This window comes from Lepeophtheirus salmonis, chromosome 2 (assembly GCF_016086655.4).
Source record: "Lepeophtheirus salmonis chromosome 2, UVic_Lsal_1.4, whole genome shotgun sequence".
Classification (NCBI taxonomy): Eukaryota; Metazoa; Arthropoda; class Copepoda; order Siphonostomatoida; family Caligidae; genus Lepeophtheirus; species Lepeophtheirus salmonis.
The window spans coordinates 2,219,972-2,238,168 of NC_052132.2; the positions used below are offsets into that span (position 1 = coordinate 2,219,972).

Sequence of the window (18,197 nt, forward strand, 5' to 3'; positions counted from 1 at the left end):
GCTTTGAATAAAAACTAATCTTTTTTTACAACATATCTATTTTCATATTTGACAATAAACATTCCCCTTTCAAAAAAGTATTATTGGGTTTGACAGAATTTCTTACTTGGTAAAGGATTATAAACATTTTTGATCAGCTTCTACAACCTTCTTTTGGATTACAGCCCATCCGTTGAGAAATGTTGTCTTACACCTGATAAAAATTGGAATGTAAATAGCATATTTATAAGTAGATACTAGGGTTTATCTTTCAGGATATCTCGGGGTTTTACACCTACGGGAAATTCCATGGAAATATTAATTTATCCGGGAACTATATATGTATATAATCCACCAAAAATTAGTTTGTGTATAAAACATGGGATGAAAAGTCCCTGGCATCAAACATAAATGTCGTTATTATGTTTAATTCACCTCATTTTTAGTTATTACCAAACTTCAAAAAACGGCTGTCATGAAAATTTGTTCTTCAGTTTGTGAGTTATTGTGCTAAGTTACATTTGTTTTTTTGTACAACAACAAAAAAAATAAACCGAATAAAAAAAATAATAGAGTTTAAAAAACAAAAAATATTTTGAGCGAAAAAAAAACATGTTTTCTTTTTTAAGTCCGGAACTTTTCACCCAATGAGTACACTTACTTGATTAAAGAATTTTATAAAATCTTGAGTGTTATTTATGATTAACTAAGGGGATCCCGCTCAAAGGATATATCCCGGTACAGGAGAAATCCTCATACGTGCATACCTTAGCTACTTAGCTGTAGTGTTCAAAACCGATTAAGTATTAAATATGTTTTCTTCTTTCAATGTATTGTTACCATCTGTTGCAGAGTAGTATCAATTATTATTACGATAGGAGGAAGCTCAAATAATGGTAGAGAAGAGTCCTTATTATTAGATTAAAAGAACATTCTGTTGAATTAAGGAGTTGAGAGAGAGAGAGAGAAAGAGTATCATTAATGATAAGAAAGACGATGGTTCAAAATATACATACATACATCAATATATTACATATATGTATGTAACTGGTTGGATATAATGACATCACATATGGAAAAAATAGTTCATTCCCTGCTATCTGAGAGATCTTTCCTTCTTTCCCTTGTTGTGACGTTTTAATGAAAATAAATTGATCCTAATTATCTTCACTCCTCACAATAATAGACATGGTTTATCATCTTGAATTGTTGCTCTGTTCCTCTCTATTTTTCACAAATAATATATATATATATATTAGGTTAAGTAAAATGTTCTGAGCGTTTTTTACAAGATTTCTGTAGGGAGCTGTATCTCACGATGAATATATTGCATTAAAAAAATGCTTAAAGTTTAATTGACCAAAAAAACTGATGTTGTTTATGGACCTAATATAGTTCCAACGATTCTGTTCGAGTAATAAGGACGTCGAAGATATAAATAAAATAATGGAAATCGTCGAGTTGGACGACTGAGTTGGATTTAATTGCCTAGGAATTGAAGATGAACCAGAAAAACGTATGGAACCATCTAAATCGGATAATCCTAATTATGTTAATTTTGTTGTTAAAATAAAGTGAAAATAATTAAATAATTACAAGCGGAAGTATCCGGCTTTGCCGGGAGATATTAAGTGTCAGCTACAAGACAAATTTTGCTTTATAAATATAAAAGATAACTAACTACCCAAGTAATCCTCATGTTACTCTCCGTTTTTCAAGAGCACATCTAAACATAGCTACTCAATACTTATATCAATTCATATGACGTGTTCTCCCCTCAAGAATGAAATGTTTTAGATAATAGATGATGTACGTAAAAATTTCTGAGCGTTTTATTACTTTATTTTGATAATAAAAATAACATTGTTAGGAATATTCGATTTAGATGGTTCCAAACGATTTTCTGGCTATTCTTTAGTTCCTGGGCAATAGAATACATACGTGCTCACATGCCGGTCCAACTTGACAATTTCCATTTCTTCGACGTCCATGTTACCAGAATCATTGGAATCACTCTTTTGTTATTCCCTTCGATACTGCATTGTGTCCATAAACAGCACCAACTTTTTGTCTGCCTGCTCCGCCTTTCTCTTTGGGCGTAGTAATACGGAAGAATGTATCGAATTTCCTCATTTTTTACTTTCATTTTGTAACAAAGAACTGGCTTCACCAAAAACAAATATGAGCTATTTTTAAAAGTACGCTTAACTTTTAAGCATACTAAAAGTTTTTTTATGGCATGTATTAATTGTGAGATATAGCTCACTAAAGACATCTTGAACAAAACCCTCAGAACTTTTTACTTAAACTAATATATTATCAAATGGAACATATGTGGACAATGTCCACCCGACATTTTGAAAAAAAATAACATATAAGAACTACCGGGTGCAAGGAAAAAATCTTTACACTTTCAATCTAGAACTTTATCAAAATGTATTTCAGCAACCAGTTGTGTGATAGATATGTAAATAAAATAACTAATATGACGTCTTGGCTACCCTCATCATCGATGTAACCCCCTTCCCCTTTGACAGCAATGATAGATTCCAGATGGCCATGGAAGGCCTTGTACCCATTGCAGATATACTCCTCAGACATGGCGTCCCAGTGCTGGTTGACGGTGTCCTTGAGGTTTTTGATATTTGGGTGACGGACGGTACCTTAGACTCAACATGCACCCAAAGGTAGGGGGCCATATTTTCTTTGACCAGAAAGGCAAGTTGTCCTCCAACCACTTCTGAACCTTTTTGGACATGTGTGCAGGTGCACCATCCTGCTGGAACACCAGATTCATGTTGACGGTTGGCGTGGAGGTTTCCAACTACGTAGCAATCTCTGTTGGTTTCTTGCTAGTGTCCGCGTACCAAAATTCGTTGGTCACGTACATATGGCATTTTCTCGGCTTCTAAGACACTTAGGAAGATCAGTTTTTTTATATTTGTATTTGACAAGAACAATTTTACGGCATTAACAAAAACCTTGGTTTATGTAGCAAAAACGAAGTGTAAAGATATTTTTTCCCCGTACCCGGTAGTATAATATATATGTATTAAAGTATCCCATTATAGCTGTTGGTACTATGATCTTTTCTGCTAGAGAGCATTACAATAAAGCGCCATCTGCGAAATAGTAGTTATCTTACGTAATATTTGTGAGCACTTTAATTGTGGAATTAGTTTCGTTTTTGGGTCAAAATGGATAATTTTTAAATGTTTCGTAATTATAAAAATATGGTGATCTTATTATAATCTATCAAAAATAATAACTGCATCCTTACTTCAAGAATTTTGTAAGGTGTCAAAGAAATGTTTCAAGTATATGCTGCTTCAAATGACGTTCAATATGATGCTTTCAACTGTTTTGCCCTCTTTTAGACTATCATTAAATGAATAGTTTATTTATTTGATCAAATAAGAGATAGAAACTGTTTACGTTAAATCTTTCTTAGACACCTTAAATCTTTAAAATCAAGTTGTTCTTTAGTTTTGTTGTTGTTTATATATCAATAATGGACATTCGATGTGGTAAGTTAATATATAAATAACACAAAAATATTAGTAGTAACTTTAAACAACTTTCTGAAAGTGGCTCTTGCGCTGAAATCCATCCATTTTTTGGGCGAGACTAGCAATTTCGTTAAGAAATTAAAATTTTCAATACAATTTTGAATTTAACCATTCGAAATGTGTCTATCTTCAAATTGTCGACTAAATTAATTCGTTTGTTAAAAAAACAAGACAGAAAAGGGTTAGAAGTTACACTAGAGAAGTTTGAAAAGGATCAGATAAGTTTAATCTTGATAGTTATGGAATAAATTGCATGTTTGTTGTCACACACCATCCATATTTACTCAGTCTTCCTCTATACGTAAATGACGTATTTTAAGAAAAGGACCTTATGACCTTTTCTCGAAAAAATATGATTTTTTTAAGTAAATATTTTTTCTATATAACTAACTCATTAGGATAAAAAAAAGTATCCATAATAATTATAAGTAAACTTAGGCCAATTACCAATTATTACCAAAATTCCTCTAGTCAGTAGACGTTGTTTTTGGGACGCTAAACAAACGACTTGCATTGATATCACAATCAAAGACTCGAGATAAAACATGGACTCTATGGCTAAGATCATGACTCGACTTCAATTGAAAATAATTTTTATACAAAACATAAGTAAAGCCTCAACACTATAGACTGAAATGAGCAAAAAAGAAATCTTGGAACTGAATTCGAAGTGAAAGAACTTGAATTAGTGAGCAAAGACTTGAGACTCAACTTGAATTTGCAGCATATGGGCTTTTCCTCCACCTTCTATCGGTTGGACAATACTTCCAACCAGACAAAGGATTGTACATCCCGTTTAATAATTGAGACTTAATGGTTCAAATTAGTGCCCACATTTTGATCAGCCAATTACACCATGGCAATAAGTCATTATTATAAAAATGTATAATGAAATATAAAGTAAAAGTATTCTACATTCTTCATTCACCCTGTAGAAAACCATCAAATTTAATCAAGCTCCTATTTCCTTAATTGATTAGCAGATACCCACAAATAAGGCTGAATGAATCCAAGTAATTATTGCATTAATTCTTAAAGAGTCATTATTTGAGGGATGCGTATTAAAGGATGGGAGATTTGAGGGATGCGTATTAAAGGATGGGAGATGAGCTGAGTTAACCAAAAAGTCTTGCACAAAAGTCTAGAATTTTTTTTTTTTTTTTTAAATCATATATAGATACAGTCATATATTTCATAGACTTAATTCAACCAACTATTGGCTTCCCACTCACTTTTATTTCAGAGTCCTTGATAATGCACTGCATCGCCTCGAGTGGGAATAACTTGTTTAGAGACTTCATTTAATTTTTAAAAAGTTAATTTAGTCCCTTTGAACTATTAAATGAATCAATTTCTAATTATTTAACTGTGACAATACATATTAAAATCTTTAAATGCAATTTGCAACGCCTCAAAATCATAAATCTGAATAATTATTCGTCGAGGAATACAAAAGTAGGTTATCCAAACTCATTTTGTGAAAAAATCATTGTAGCCTTCTTTTGTGTGTGTTGACGGACCACATATTCAAATAGTGTTAGAACAATTGTACATTTGATTCAAATGAGGTTTTTTAATGGAATGATTTACACACTTGTCAACGGTTCTGCTCCACGTTTTAAAGTTCAGATGTACACATAAATAAATATGCGTGAAATATATACATTACAGCCCCTTTTTATTGGTTGGAATTGTGAAAGCCGATGGAAACTCTCCTATCCTCCCCCCCCCTCTTACATATATTCCTCCCTCCTACTCTCGACACATCGTCCATCTTGTTTTTCCTTTTTTTTCTCCCCCCTTCCCTTGTTTCTTCTTTCTTTCCCGAAGTCAAGGGAATTCAAAGAAGGGAAAAAAATTGAAAAAATATGTACTGTAATTCGATTTAAAGGATGGAGATTCAGAGAAGTCGGGGGCGGGGGGATAAAAAGAGAGAAAAATAGAATGAAATCCTTGTAAAAGAGTCATAATAACACATCAATTCTATCCCTTTACTCTTATTTCTTTTTCTTCTTGATACTCAATTTTACAAGATATTATTTTTTAATCAAACGTGATCCCTGAGAAAAGAATAACTTTTTATGTCTTAAAAAAGAATAGTTTATTTTTATGGATGAAACAACAAAAAGACATACTTAATCATTCTATAATTAAATAAAGTAAATTAAGGTAAATTAAGAACTTTTCTTCATGAGATTCCTTAGTTATAATCTCATAAGAAAAATAACGTTCGAAGAAGTTTAATTTATTTAATTTGTGACATAATCAACTTCTAATTTATTTAGTTTTTTCGCTAAATTATATGTATGATTCAAGGATTTTCATGTGGCGTCAGCATTTTGGGGCCTTAACAAACAAATTACTATGACTGGTGTAACTCTTTTTTTCACAAGGATAAAGGAAATTGTTAGTAAGAATTTTTGAAGACATAACAGTGTAGACCTCCCAGTGGTTTAGTATGTAGCATTGAGCGTGTATACAGAGTTGACTGTATATTTATATTAACCTTTCTGGGTACTACCGCTAGGTTAATTTAAATATTAAAAAAAGTGCTCAAATATATAATAAATAAACTAACACTTTTTAAGGATAAAAAACTCCTTTTACACCCAGAGGGAAGGCAGTAGTATCTCATCATTTTTTCGCAAAATGAGATAAAAGGATTTTTCCAATCATAAAGAATAGTTAGAAGGATAAGGCAGAGGGCAGAAGGGATCAATAAAACCTACTTTTGAATGAGATGTTGATGGTAGTATACTCCTTTAGTACTATTTATATTGTTGAGAACTCAGGAACAAAGTAAGGACTTTAAAAGTGTAGACTCTAATAAATTCGGTTTGTTTTAAGGCATATTTATACAAAATATATATAACAAAATAATTTTTATACCATAAATTACTAAACAGAGATGTAACAAACATGTCATTGAAAGGCCTTTTCTAGTTGGCAATCTAAACAGGATTACTTTTTTCCAAGGCTGTTATCATTAATATTTGGTTATTGAAGATCTGATAACATCTGTCATAACTAGTACATGTGCTCATAAAAGACAAAGAGTAACAATGGGAGTTTACTCGGGAGCTATAAGAATGGGCGTGTCAGTTCTTATTTATTCGGTCAGACGGTCACTCTCTTAAAGACTGACGGTTTTAACTGCAGGTTCTTGGAATTTTTACTCAAAATGTGGATGGTTTATTAAGCAAATATGAGATATGTATTAAAAGCATTGCATACACCTTGGAAAAAATTATTCATATTTTCATCATAACTTTTTCTTAGCTATATAATTAATTCTATTTTATAACATGATAATTAACAAAAAAGGAGGAAAATCCCATTTCACGTCATGAGGGAAGGATAAGTTGGTAGAACCAAGGACTCAGGATTGTCTCCGTGTTACGTCTTGACAAGGGAGAGACACAAACTTATTTATCAAGGGAGAGATCCAGGATGACCAAGAGAAATGAGGAGAAGAAATGACGTGGAGGAATAATGTAACACTAGATCATGTGTCTTCTAACTATACTCTAGTATATTTACAAAAGACGACACTATTTATAATACGTAAAACTCAGTACTTATAATACATAGACGAATATACAAGAAGATAAAAACCAGAAAGGACATATTAAATACATAACACTCCAAGAGTACAGCTATGACTGTGTGTTCTAGAATATTTGCCTTCCTAGTTCCTCCGACCTTAATCTAATGGATTATTTTATATAGAACTACCTTGAGTCAAAAGTCAAGTGAGGTTTTCACACTACCAAGAAGACCTATATCAACTCCATGGTTCTAAAATGCAAATTTTAGATCAAGCTCTAGTTTCCAGGGCCTGCGCGTGGTCCAGAACCCAAATTGAGGCTATTCTTTTGGCCAAAGGAAGCTACTATGTGTTAAATATATTCTCAATGATTGTATCCGCTTCTCAGTTTTTTGAAGAATATGTTTGTAAAAGTTGCAAATTGTACAAAAGCATTGTTGTAGTTGCAATTTTTTTATCATTAAATGCATTACTTAATTACAAAATCAGTTATTTTAATTAACAATGACATCCTAAATGAGGCTATCATTTCGTTTTATGAGGTAATAAAGCTACTTGGTCGATATGTATTTACGAGCAATATAATACTATGGACCTTTGATTTCTTTAATTTGCAACAGATGATGAAATGAATAATTCATTATTTTTGTATAAATTACAACTTTAATTATTAATCATTAATAATATTCAAATTACTTGGTTAATATATTTTTATGCATCACATATTTTAACTTCATAATGTGCCACAGAGATATCCTGTCAATAAATAAAATCCAATATTAATCCTTTAAAAGATCAACAACCATTTATTGAAAATACAATCATTGTATTAATTTATTAATAATCTTGTCAAAAGTACATAGACATATTGTCCTTTAAAATGCAGTAACTTACTTTTTTTGTTGCTGGGATTGCCTGTCCATGGCAGGATAATAAAGACCATAAGTCATGAATGGCATAACTTCCCCAATAGCTACGCGTTTGTCCCCCAAGTCAACTTTGCACGCTTAAGGTTGGCATTTAGACTGAGCTGGTACTATTGAGATATTTTTATAGGCCACCTCCACCGGGTTTTTTTCACGGTTGGGCTATGGGATAGTATCTCCTCATAAATTTAGAAACTGTAATGTTCTCGTTTTTACCTTTATTTCTCAAACAAATATATATATATTTATTTTAATACATATATGTATATTAAAATATGTCTACTCTTTTCAAAATTATAATTCGTGTTGGTATTAGTGTATTTGAGATATCTTTGTCTTCATATCATAAATTTTTCTTACCTATTAACTCAAAATAAAAAGATTATTACAAACTTAAAAGTTACATACATCAGTAAAGGATAAATTGTTTATGCTGAATTGGTAAATCTTAAGTCATACATCCTCTTCAAGACACTACAATTCTAAATTCTAATTGAATAAAATAAATGACTTTCTGTGATATATTTAATTATAGCTGAGTAAAATATTAGGTGTTATCCGAAAATGCATATAATACATAAGCTATAATTACAATTTTTTTTGGTAGCAACTTGTACAAGTTACAACTAAAAAATTTAATGAATCAACAATTACGTTAGTCGTCATAACAAACATAGTTACAGGCACTAAATATGTTTTAATAATATGAATTAGGAGAATTCTAAATTTTTGAAGAAATATAATTTTTTTTTTAAATTAGGAAAACAACTTCAAAAAACTATAGCTTTTCTGAAGAAATGTAATTTTTTGGAAAAAAAAATCAAAGATCCACAGCTGTTTAAAAAAAAAAATTCAAAAATCCAAGGCTATTCTCAAAAATTAAATAATTTGAAAAAAAAAATTAGTAAATCCATAGCTTTTTCGAAGGAATTAAATTTTTTGGAAAAAAATTTCAAAAATCCACAGCAATTCTCAAAAAATTAAATTTTTTGGAAAAAATTCCAAAATCCAAAACTGTTCAGGAAAAATTTAATTTTTTGGAAAAAAAAAATTCAAAAATTAAATTTTTTGGTAAAAATTTGCTAAATTAAATTAAATTTTCTAGTAAAAGAAAAAAAATCCCTAATTAATTATTTTCTTTTGGGGCGGGAAGGCTACAGCTCCTCTAGCTCACCTCCTGCGGACGCCCCTGGGTTGTATACATATTTATTGTTATTTCATTTACTCCAAGGGAACTTTGCACCTGTTATGTTAATATTTAAATAATATATTTATACTAAGGAAAGGGAAAATTTCGATTTCCCCCCACCTTCTAACTAACTAAAAAAAGAGTCAATACTTAATATAAATGTTTATCAATTTAACAGATGATATGAATATAAATGACACATCTGTATACATCCTCAGAAACAACTCCCAGAGGTATGAACATACTATATACATATGTAAAACAATTATAGCCGGATTTGTTTGTGATTTGTAGTAAAGTCTCAAGGGAGCCCTTAATGTTTTTGTTATTACATCAATTCAATATTTTCATACAATTTTTGAAGAAGGAGTCATTTATCATGTTTTTATACAAGTTGGGATTATTTTGTACAAGTTGATACTTGTACGAGCAGATTTGAAAAAAGCTATAGTACTAGACTCCAGACTTGAACTCCCAAAGACTAATGCTTGTGACTCGACTTGGACTAACAGGAACATTTGCAGGAGGAGGGCTGGAGGAGCTGTAGCCCCCCTAAATTCATAAATTTTTATTCCTAATGTCACCTCTAAATTCATTACTGTGGCGGTGCTTGAGAGTAATGGCTTAAGACTTATTTATACGTTACAGTAAAAGGACTTACTCCCACATATGCCACTAACATTTTGACACAATTCCATAAAATTTCCACTTTTGCATTATGATATTTGCATATATAAAGTATTCTCTGTAATTTATGTATTCATTTGAAATACTTCATCTCATTTTTTTAGTTACAACTTGTATATATGAGAAAAACATTCCCCTTAAATGTGATTATTTTATTCTATGTATTTAAATCAAGATTTACATTTAAGTAGACATTATTGAATAGTTAATTAGTTGTATGTATATTCATTAATAGAGTCAATGGATAGAAACAAGAGAGACTCCACCCTTTAAGACGAAGGCATGGAAACACTTTTTTTTCCACTCCCTGCCAACCAATTCCGATCAAATGTAGCTGAGGCTCTCTTTCCTCCGGAGACAAGCCAGTCCCGATCAAATGTAGGTGTTCGTTTCCCATTTCCAGCCAGCCAGTCCCGATCAAATGTTGGTGTTCGTTTCCCACTTCCGGCCAACCAGTCTCGATCAAAAGAGAGGGCACGGCCATCCCGGTCGTACAAGGGAAGAACAACTTCCCCACTGCGCTTTCCTGTACCAGCAAGCCAATCCCGTGAGAATGTTATCTATATGAATAAGTGGGAGAAAATGAAGAAGTCTATTATTTGACAAGGAAACTATTTGAATAAATGGGTATTTAATTGATGGATGAGTGGATTAGAGAGGTGCAATAGCATTCAAATATGAACACATTAATATTAAAAATTTAACATTAGAATTGGAACAAAATTGATACTATAAATAAATCAGCTCTCTTAATCATTAATGTAGCTGCCCTTAGTGGCAATGATGGATTCCAGTTAGCAGCGGAAGGACTGGCATCCGCGGTGTCATCTGTCATTAAGTCCCAGAGCTAACTGAAAACTCAAAAGAACTCAAAATACTGATTCAAAGCTCATTCAAAAGAGTCTTGCAACGTAGCAGAGGTTTCTTTAAATGCTGGTGTCAAAGTGGTCTTCCCACCCTCACAAGGTCCTTTCCACCCACTTTATTGATAGCTCTCTGGACAGTCTGGTATGAAAGATCTCCTGCATGGGTCCTCATGGACTAGAGAGGATTGGTCCAGTAGGACTTTTTTGATAGATCCCTTCTTTCTTTCCAACGTTTGGCACTTGGTGATGGTGTAGACGGTGGGTGGTACTGGAGACGTCGAACTACTTGGAGTGCACGAATGAAAATTCGTCCATCACGTTCAAGTGTCATTTTCTGTACTTGTACCTAAGCTAGAGAGCTCAAGTTTGTTCTCTTTTATAATTAATTGCTTATACTTGAATATAATGAAATATGAATTAATTGGACAGTCACTCTACCTTAATTAATTATTGAATTAGTAAGGGTTCAGATTTCAATGGACCACCCGCTACTAGAGAACTGTGAGCGTAGGCTCAGGCCCTATCTCTACAAAAGGGGTAGAATGACTGAAAAATTATTGCAATGATATAATAATATAAGTTCAAATGGTCATTGCGAAATAATTTATCATATTGTCATGGGATATAAACTCAGTTATTCATTTAAATAGTCGAATATTCTGGTGTTGTGTCAGTCCCTATGTCTGCAGTCCCGTCCAGTTCAATCCTAAAAACTTATACACTTCAGTCATTGATGACGTCACTTAATATTTTTTTTTTTAATGAATTCTAGAACTGACAGTCCTAGGACTCATGTGACCAGTCCTAAGACTGTACTAGAACGAACAAATAAGGAAAGATTCAACACTAGTGTGATAGGCTTGATACAGAAACTAAAGAATTCAATAAAAACAGAGATTAATAACATACGCATTTAAATCAAAAAAATGATAGTTTTTCATAAGAATATAAATCCCATCTCTAGTTATATCATTGTATTATTTTTTACATTCTTCTCCCACTTTTCTTACAAGTAGTATTAGGTATGTGTATTTATGTACATATCCATTAAAATGGCTAATATATGTTGTTTGTTTTTTTCTTTCAAAAATATTGATGGACATATTCCAAAATTATTCCTTTTGGCTAAAAATGAGGTAGTATAAAGCTGTATGCATCCATTTCTATAGGTTGGACATTGTCCTCGAAGTTTTTAAATTTCATATTTTTTTAGAAAATTGCCAATAGAAGCGAAATTAGAGCAATATATAATATATAACTACAAATTTAAGAACCAGTCTAATGTACATATCAATATCCAATCATATTAAATCATGTTGTTTGTTTTTTTCCCCTATGGGAAAGCTGAATGGTTTTTTTTTATTTTATACGCTTTCTAAACTAATAAGTTCATATTAATAAGATTTATTTTTGTTTATTGATATTGATTAACAGTTTATATAATAATGTAGGTACTATTTAATCTTTTTAGAACCTCTAGATGGATTATGTATTGTCTACTGCGCTATGCGCATCTTTTGACTCGTGTAATGGTTAATGATGTAATTTTTGTCAAAAAACAAGACAGATTAATTCTCCTCGCCCTCTATCAAAGTCAAATCCCTAGTCATTTTTTGATCGAGGTTGTGTGAAGCCGTAAGCATCATTGCAGTAAATATTTTTATGCGTCAACCATTTTGTCTCCTATTTCCCTAGAGCATCGTTAGTCATACCCATAAATTCATAATTGTGGTTATTAGAGTTACCTAGTTTTACCTAGATTTTTTAAATTTGTTAACCCAAAAATTTTTGAGGGATTATATATAATAAAATAAAACTCATATTATGAAATACTTAAATTTGTGGGAATTTTTGTAGATGTAAAACCCCGAAAATTCCACTGAAAACGGTATTCCGAGAGAGAAACTCTCATCGGTACTATATGGAGTGCTGCCCCACTTTAAATAGCACTATACTAAATTAGTATTGAGAAAGATGTTTGCTCCGTAATTATGTTTACACAAATACAAAAAGTCTGAGCTAGACGACTCCAAAATAATTAGAATACAAAAGTACCAACTTATAATATTTGCTTAAACTTTACTATTCAGGGAATTACATTATTTTTTTCTGATCTGCCTTGCCTATAACTCACCGCAGCATATTCATGATATAGTGGGCTCAGGGGCGTCCGCAAAATTATATTTGGGAGGAAGGGGCTTGGTTTTTATACTTTTTTTTAATGCAAAAATTAAAACATTTCAAAAAAATATTTCAAAAATCCATAGCTATTCGACAGAAAAAAATCAAAATCCACAGCTATTTACAGAAAATTTCTAAAAAAATATTTCAAATATTAATTTCTTCGGGAAAGACTAATCAAAAATCTAAAGCTTTTCACAGAAACTTATCATTTTTATATAAAAAAATTAAAAAATTGACTTTTTGGAAAAAGGTTAAGAAATGAAATGAACCAAAAAATTGTTGACCCTCCTCCCTCCCAAATTCAGAACTAGAAATTTTTTTGGGTCAAGATGAAAAAATTTACCCAAAAATAGGATTAAAGATTTTATTTTGGTACATTTATTTTCTTAAAAATTAAGATCATTCAAGTAGAGCATAAAATTTAATATTTCATTTTTTTTTTCAAACATACAAAATTTAATTTTTGAATGGCTATATGAAATAAATATATATATATATAACCTTATAGGGCGCCCCTGAATGATACCCTTGTTATGTTTTTAATTCTTTCTTTTTATGAGCTTCAAATTGTATGCCGTAATGTATTTTGCAGATGGATGTTAAAGAAATGCAAAGTCAAACATTTCGGATATTATTGTGGTAACTAAAATAATATCTAAGTAGCTTCTTCCTTTTCTTTTCCCTCCCTTCCTCCCTCTTTGTAGCCTCCATCTTTAAAAATAAAAACAAACCGTCTTTATTATTATTGCTACATCTTATAACAGTTATATCCCTTCTTGAGGTGCACAATACATACATACACTTAATACTATTAGGTATAAAAGTAGAAAGAGCAAGCTCTTAAATCTCACCTGAGCGTCTGTGGCAATAAACAACATTAAAGCGAATAAAATCACGGTTAGTTTCCTAAAAAAATAAAAATAAAGAAAGGAGAACATTAAATAATGAGGCAGATGTTTACATCACTCTATCAATAGATTTGAATGGATCTCAAGCCTATTTAAATAGTTCCTTATTACTACTTAATTAATTGTGACTGAAGGGCATCTGCAAGAGAATATTTTATTTATTTTCTTAGTTTTTGGATTTTTTTTCAAAGAAAGTTTGAGAAATTAAATTTTTCTGAAAAAAAAAACGAAATAAATTTATAATATTAATTTTTTTAGAATTTTTTTTTCAAAAATCCACAGCTATTCACAAAAAAATTAAATTTGTTGGAAAAAATCTATGACCATTCTTAAAAAATTACAAAAATATAGAGTTGTTAACAAAAATGAAATTTTTTTGAAAAAAACTTCAAAATCCAAAGATTTTTTAAAAAATATAAATTTTTCTCTTAAAAAAATCCAAAAATACAGAGAAATTTACAAAAAATTATATTTTTTGGAAAATAAATTTCTAAAATCAAATTTTTCGGAGAAAAGATTCAAAAATCCAAAGCTATTGTCAAAAATTTCAAAAACCTATAGATATTGTCAAAAATTTACATTTTTTTGGAAATTAATTTCTAAAATTAAACTTCGAATATAAAATTTTTCGGAAAAAAGATTTAATCTTTACATTTTTTGGAGAAAAATTTCAAAGGCTCGTATCTATTCACAAAAAATTTCGAAATTGAGAGTTGTTCAACTAAGAAATAAAATTTTATGGATAAATTTTCTAAAATTAAATTTCAAATATTTAAATTTTTTTTCGAAAAAAATATCAAATATTACATTTTTCGGAGAAAAATTTCATAATTCCAGCTGTTAAAAAAACTTAAATTTTTTGGAAAAAAAGTTAGTTCTAAAGTTAAATTTCAAATATAATTTTTTTACAAAAATTCATACCTATTCACACACAATTAAAATTTTTCGGGAAAAAATTTCAAAAATTTCATTAAATATCAAATTTAAATTTTTTGAATTAAAATTTCAAATACTTTATTTTATATTAATAATGAAAATTCTTTGATTTTCGGAAGGGGTCTATGGCCTCTTCAGCCCTCCCCCTATGGGCGCCTCTAGTCTGAAAATCCAACACCGGTCTTAGATAGTTTTACTTTTGAATGGACCGAACTAATTCGGTATATCCTGGGTGATACAACGATTTGGAATTCTGACACAAATTAAAATTTTGAGTGTATTTATTTTTAAAAGTGAAACAGCTCTTTAAAAGAATATATTAACTTATCCCTCGACAGTACGTTCTAAGGAGTAAGTATTTTAAGTTATAGACCAGAAGAAGTTATAACGACTTATGCAAAGCATATAAATATTTAATGCATTTATATACATAAGGATCGACAAAACGTGAAGAAAAATACTGATTTTCGCCTATTTTTACTGTAAATTCTTTTAAAATGCATAATAAAACAAATATGGAACGACATAGTTCGATGAACCATGTACTCGGGATTAATTATTCTTTTGAACTCATTGTACGTAGGTTCGTGCCCCGGTTAAATGTATGTGGACTTCAAAGAAGATTCCTAGGTCAGATGGAATAAATAATAATTCGGTATGGATACGTCACATATAAAACTTCGGTTCAGATCCGTGTGACAAAAAAAAACGACCAGGTGAATCGTGTATGTAGACCGATTTTATATATAAATGGTTAAAATAATATGTCAATTTTCTGCTTTTTTGTTGTTTTGAAAATTAATTGGTTGAATTCGACTTAGCTCTGAGCTATGAAAGATCCCCAGCAATTATTGAATCATAATTGTTTGGTTGAGAGGACTTGGCTAACTGCTACATACTGATTTATTATTATTATTTTTTTTTTTTTGAGTTATATTGAGAGATACGATAAAAGTTATGACTAAAGCTTTAAAAGAAAGTGGCGAAACGCGACTTTTAGCTTGAATAGACTCATAGTTCCTTTGATATATTTTTCTACAAGTAAAATGTCACTTTTTATGATACCACAGATGACGTAACTTGATCGTTTTCTGCCCTTCATAATTTATCTTGTACATTCATTTAAAATGACGACCTCATGAAGACTGTGTTCATAGTTATAGAGTAATGTTCAAGTATACTCAATGCCCCTGGTGTACCAAAAAATGTCGCTAGCACAAATAATTTGTACAGATATTGATCACGTGGTCTTTTTATGATGCACTTGGTTTATAGCTCGAGGAACGACGTACTGAGTTAGGAATCTCTCCATGAGAAATTCATGGCTGAGTATGGGAATTGATCCACAGAGTGAAACCGGGGAAACCCCGGTCTATAGTGTGACACCAAAAAAATTGGTCCAAGATTTGAAACGGTTAAATTTCATCTAAGACTGTTTCTCAACAATATTAACTAATAAGATACAATCCTAAAAATAAGTATAGATCCAAAATGTGGGTAATAGGTTATGATCCAAGATCCTTTCAGTATTGATTTTTTTAGACCGATAGCGATTTGAAATTCAATTATGATGTCAAAATGTACTATTTTAAGAACAAATCCCAAATTTTATTATATTTTTGTGAAAATTTGAAATGTATTTACATAAAAAATATATTATTTTTTGCTTAACATAGTGTTAAAAATGGTTTCGTTTTAAACTATTTTTTTGATTAAGTGTCAAAATTTTGTACTTAAAAAAATAATGTCCCCTTGATGAAAAAATATACTATAAGTTAGTCAACCCCCATTTCCTTAAAGAAAGTTATAACCACGGCCATAAAATAGGGTAAAAACTATGATATGACCATTATGGTTTTTTGCAGAAAAGGAGAAGCAAAATAACACTTTACTTTTATTTTTTAAAAAGACCAAAACTTCCTCTTTTATAAAAAAATATCAAAATTATATTCATAAAAGATAAATAAACAAAAAAGAAACATATTAAAGGGAAGGAAAATTTTCCGTGGACTCATCTGTAAAAGTTGAGCCAGACTGCCACTCTTATAAACAACTCAAAATTAAATGTATCCAACTATTAAAAAAACTATATTGAGTTGAGAAAAACAACAACAACATGCTTACCTTATTGAGATCATGATTTGATGTGGTCTTTTAGAGGAGTGATGACAAGGATAGATCTTTGGTCAATTTATATACTATTTATTTTTATCCTTTGGTTTTTCCGATCAAAGAATCCTATTAAAATTCAATTTTTTCCAACGAAAGGAATCAAATATTATTATGTACCTATATACAGAGTGCAGGAGTTAATTTTTCACCACTGTTTTATTCGATTCTAGAGATTCTGGAGTAGAAAAAAACAAACTACAATTAACCAACAAATAAACTCTTTCTTTAATCCCTAAATTTAGATTTTTCAAAATCAGTCGACAAATTACCACAGAGCATGCAAAAGCACAACGGGCGTTTGATCATGTAGACGAGGGAATTTTCTAGAGCAAGAAGATCTTCACTGTGGACTCAGACCTAATCCGCCGAAATGAAAGATTCATAACAGGATCATTCGAATAGGTTAATTGAACCTTCAGAACATAGCATCCAGCTGCCTAGGTTCTGTGTATTGGCTCGTAGCATCTGATGAAAAGATGATGGTCCCATATTTCTTCAATTACAAAAACAAAGTTAATCCCAAGACCAACTACAAGGTTTTGAGGTGAAGTGTTCTGCTGAGATTGAAGGCCAATTAGCCTGAGGGAATTTATATATGGAATTGTTATAGGACCCATCTTGTATAGCTTTGAAGTCCCAAAAGTTGTTGCTTTGAGGACTTTGCCTTGTTCTACGGTAAATCATTCTCGTGCCATCCTCACTTGATCTGAATCTTCTGCACTACTGTGTTTGGAGTGCTTTGGAGACCAAGGTTGTTAAGACCACTCACCGCAATGTGCACGAGTTGAAGGTAGCATCATGGAACACTGGAAACAAATGTCAAAGAAATACATCTAGAAGACCGACGACGGGTTTCGTTACCGTATCGAGAATATCATTGTTTCCAATGTTGGTCATATTAAGTTAAGCTGGTCACTAAATAGGTAAACATTTTTGTTAATATGGATTTTCAATTTAAAGTAGGTATGTTGCACACTATTTTTTAAACTATTAAATTTTGGGGAAAAAATCCTACCGCACCCTGTATGTATAATATATGATTGAATGTATTTCGAATTGAATATATTTATATTCTTATCAATACCCTATATTAAAAAGACATCAAAAGAAAATGAATTAAAAAAATCAATTCAATAATTTTAGTAATCATAAAAAAAACATATCAAAGTATGTACTCTGTAACCTTGGATTACTTAACATCTGGTTAGACACTAGCCATGCAACCTCATTATTA

General features: G+C 30.9%; 1 protein-coding gene across 1 annotated transcript; it reads right to left on the minus strand.

Annotated features, from left to right (window-relative positions):
- Positions 1–10,034: 10,034 nt before the first annotated feature.
- Positions 10,035–17,017, minus strand: LOC121132186 (uncharacterized). The gene is made up of 3 exons (XM_040727581.1): positions 16,916–17,017; positions 13,799–13,853; positions 10,035–10,457 (listed from the first exon to the last, which is right to left on the minus strand). The coding sequence occupies exons 1-3, from the start codon at positions 16,927–16,929 to the stop codon at positions 10,167–10,169; spliced, it is 360 nt and encodes a 119-aa protein (XP_040583515.1). The 5' UTR covers positions 16,930–17,017; the 3' UTR covers positions 10,035–10,166.
- Positions 17,018–18,197: the final 1,180 nt, after the last annotated feature.

Bases quoted from the DNA above. Each gene is read 5' to 3' on its own strand.
- LOC121132186 (XM_040727581.1), bottom strand. The intron at 10,458-13,798 runs GTGAGATTTAAG...TTATTCATATAG, and splicing joins TTATTGCCACAGACGCTCAG to ATAACATTCTCACGGGATTG.